The sequence below is a fragment of the Neltuma alba genome, unplaced genomic scaffold (assembly GCF_004799145.2).
Source record: "Neltuma alba isolate B1F8T4 unplaced genomic scaffold, ASM479914v2 tig00010341_pilon, whole genome shotgun sequence".
NCBI classification, from domain to species: Eukaryota; Viridiplantae; Streptophyta; class Magnoliopsida; order Fabales; family Fabaceae; genus Neltuma; species Neltuma alba.
In genome coordinates this window covers 224667-228949 of record NW_021635251.1, presented here as the reverse complement: position 1 = coordinate 228949, position 4283 = coordinate 224667, and the positions used below count along the sequence as shown (strand labels likewise).

General features: G+C 35.0%; 1 protein-coding gene across 1 annotated transcript; it reads left to right on the top strand.

Moving 5' to 3' along the window:
* Nucleotides 1–649: 649 nt before the first annotated feature.
* On the top strand, nt 650–1873 carry LOC114755790 (uncharacterized). The gene is made up of 7 exons (XM_028944663.1): nt 650–774; nt 881–1032; nt 1117–1205; nt 1317–1409; nt 1497–1595; nt 1694–1759; nt 1847–1873. Exons 1-7 carry the CDS (start codon nt 650–652, stop codon nt 1871–1873), a joined length of 651 nt encoding a protein of 216 aa, XP_028800496.1.
* The last annotated feature ends 2410 nt before the right edge of the window (nt 1874–4283 follow it).

Here is a 4283-nt window from a genome sequence, read left to right as displayed (position 1 = left end):
CAATTAATTAGAATCAAGCACCATAGCCGGCTTTGAATCTCAACCCAAGTGGGAAAGACAGTTGCACATTCCCCTGGCTACCTGAGGTATAATACCTCTTGTGTTTATATGATTACATTCAATTATTTTCATATCATACTAACTTGATCATATGTTTGTTCAAGGTGAAGCGGATGTTTAGTGTGTGGCGGATAGCCCTAAACATCACACAGTTGCAACGGGCCGTATGTTAAGTTTATCAAGAGAGAGCATGATTCATAATGTGCCTCTCCCTGCTAATCATATAAGGGTGCAGTTGAACACTACTATTGATCCTAATTATGCCCTTCTGATGCCCACCCCAGATGTAGAGACAGTGGCTCAAGCAGTGGGTAGCTTTTTGCTTGACCTGGCTGTCTTCTTACGTTAAGACATCCTACAAAGGTATATATGTATAGGTTGAAACCTTCAGTTGATTTAAAATAAATTTTATTTTAATTAAGAACAGTTTGTTTGTCAGTCTAAGGGGAAAAAGAGCCTATTGGGCGATCACTCATTATCAACGCCACAGAAATAGACCTCTAAGCTTGTTCAAGCGGTATCATCAAGATTCCGAATCTATCTTGTGGAATATGTGGTGAGGGCTAGATTAGAATATGGCGATCCCTTAATGATTCCCCTAGAGTTTGAGCCAGAGATCTATGGTCAACCCTCGTTAGACTACATCACAAATGATGTATTGAAGGAAATTCTGATGCATGGAATGGCCAACATAAATGCTTATAACTATATCAGGTATTTCTTAAAACTTTAATTAGATACTTAACTACATGAACATTTATTCTATTAATCTGTTTGTTTCTTGATTTACATATCTTTACAAGAATTTTATAATCCCTAGTGGCCTTGATCACAAGTTTAAGATTATCAGCCCCCACGCTTTTGATGGCCACAACCTTAATGTGAAGAGGAAAGACTTATCCAGAGATTTGGCGGATATCTTCATTTCTAGGGTAGCAAAGACTAGGAAGACTTTGTTTTTGGCGCCTTACTGTCAGGGGCAGTATACTGCACTTCCTTAGATTATTTTATTTTTAAATATTTTGTAATTGTTCTAATTGTCTTTCTTATACTCAGGGGAGATGCTGATTGTGGTTAATCCCATAAAGCCAAGGATTTGGTATCTCGATTCTCTTAATAGGGATCCGACCAATCGACCGTTTATGGTTTCATTGTTTAATAAGTAAAATTTATATCTATTCTTCATATTTAATTTAATTTCTTGCTTCAATATAATTTTTGACAGTGATTAATATTCAATTTCATTGTCTGCTCAGGGCTTTATGGCTATACTGCACAGATCAAGCCTTACCCTGCCCCCAATAAAAAACGGCCAATTTGACGAAGCCTTCCCATGGAAGAAAGTGAAGGTATTCATTACCATTATTTACTATTCCACTAAATATGGTTTATTTATATTATTGACTAATATAATTTCCTTTCCTAATTCTTTATAGTGGCCATGTCAGTCAAACAAAAGCTCCAATTGTGGGTATTGCGTGATGAAATTCATGAAGGAAATAATTATGCATAATTTCGACACAATCCTTGTGAAGGTAATATGCATTTGTTAAAGTTCAATTTATATATTTTAGAATTATATTTAGTGTAGCTTTACATTTATATCTAACTTCAATTTTGCTTTTGCATACAGTATTTTATCGACACATATTGCACAATGTATTCATCCTCTCATATGGAAGAAATCATTGAAGAGCTGGTAATATTTTTGCACTGTCAGTGGGCACAAAATAGATAGAGAAGTAGAAGACTGCTTTAGTAAATACAATTTTGTTGTGGTTTTTAGCAATTGGCCAATTTTGGTTTTGGTTGATTTTTTGCTTTAGCCTCTTGTGCTTGTCCAAATTAAAATTTTGGTTTGGCTTAACACTACATATTGTATGATTTTATTAAGATGTATATAATGTAAATTTCTGTCCGGTATGTGATTAATTAGATTCATATGACTGAATTATTACTTGCTGTATATTAGTTTGAATGTTGGCCTAGTTCTGTTTTTCCAAAAATGCTGCTTTGTATGAAATTTCATAATACAGGGGGGCTGTTAGAAAAGCAGTACTAGTATTTAAAAAATAAAAATAAATACTTGATGGTTATTAGTATAAAACCCTCAAGATACTTGACGGTTTTACGAGTAACCGTCAAGTATTCTTAGAATACTTGACGGTTACTCAAACAACCATCAAGTAATATAAGCTAGTAATGGTAAAATTTGTAATAAATACTTGACGGCTTGAAATTCAGAACCATTAAATATTACCAAAAATGTTTGACAGTTATTAACCGTCAAATATTCCACATCTAAATATATGATGCAGGCATACTTGATGCTTTTTAATTGTCAAATATGACCAAAAATAATCATCAATTATTATGTTTTTTTTTGGTAGTAGTGTCATCTCTTACTCTTATTATCAGAGTCTCTAACTTGCCTGTCTCGTAGTTCCAGAAAATTCTTTGCATTTGGTCTCTGGGAATATTCTCATCCTTCTAAGGAACTTTTGGAACTTCTGTCAAAAAGGGTCTAGTAGCCTGCCCATTTTAGGCTAATTTTTGTATTTCTAGACTTAAAATTCAAGATGTTACACCGTACTACAAAAAACAAAGCACATTGGAACAGGTCATTCTCCACTAGATGAAACTATATTAGAGGACAAAATATAACTGAATCAATGGCACGCATCTCACTCTTCATCTATTAGTCTGATGTCCACACAAATCTGACTTCAACCATTAACAATGCATTCCTCACCAGGCCCAATTGGAGTGACCTTCTCAATGAAATCTATCATAAATTTGACACAACACCACCCAAAACACAATCAAGGAGTCAGTAAGACCAATCGAAAATAACAAAAAAAAAACGTAAATATAGTAACACTCGTCCACAATGAAGTGGTCATCAAACTCACCAGACTAGAGATGGCTAAAAGACTTGAATGAAAACCCATACATCGGAATGCGACTACCATTCACTTATGGCTTAACCACGGTAAAATATTGGAAGTTTATATGATATGGATGCCTGGTAGAATGGTAACCCCCAATACTGGGAATAACATCAAAATGGCTAATCTCACAGGTTTTCTCCTCATGCGAACTCTTCTTATGCCCACGAACAAATCCACTACGCACATTTCTATGAATTCGATCATCCTGGAAAAAAGTCAAAAAGTGAAAAGCCAAGATAAAGCGCACAAACTATAAAGTACAAACTCACCTCTATATCTTGCATGACAAGCTCAATAGATGAAACCTCTTGGTTTTCAAAGCACGTTAGCATTGTCCATAATTGAACTATGTGAATACAAATACGCTAATTATGATGGCTAGGCTTGACAACACTTAAGGCATTACAAACATTTGACATACATGATTGGCAAGAGAAGAGGTTTGAGCAAATACAAGAAGAAAAATGTACACTGCATGCAACATGTGTGTAGAACACATCAAATTTATAGCATCAGCAAGGTGCGGGCTAGAGTAGCTCGCACCCCTTTAAGCCCTCACCCCGTGGGCTAGCCTGTTTTTCTTTCTTTTATTTTTATTTTCATGCAATTCCCAATATATTATACAGGATTTTGACCCTCAAATTCCATATTGACATTGCCTCATTCATGTAATTGCATATGTAATACACACATAAAAGATCTACTTAATTAATTTGGATAAGAAAAATAGTCAAATTAATTATTTAGAGAAAATATGTGTTAGTTTTTCTAAAATATCTTCTCAAATTATAAATTAATCCTCACATTATTTTATTATAACATACTACTCAAGTTCAAAACTCCGAGTCCGATTTCAACATTTCAAACTAAACTCAACCTATACAAATAATAATTTTTTTAAAAAAGATATTTAGGCGGGCCAGTAGGCGCGGGCTAGCATTATGCAGGCGACTTCAGCTTGCACCGCTGCGGGTTGGCTGTATGCATACCACCAGCTCGCATTACCAGCTCTATCCCAAACTGCCATAGGCACTAGATGCATGACACCATGATAAATGGTGAGTGTGCACACGATCTTAGCATTGTGGGGAGACACCCCAACCGGAAATATAGCCACACGTGCATTCTCACGTTCAAGCACTTCTCTGGAAATTAATATACATTACTCTATATATATAAATCATAATAATCATGATAATCTACTAATATTCTACTAATCTTTTGTTATCTCTAACTGAATGTGGGTGTGCTAATATTTCACTTGCCCGACTC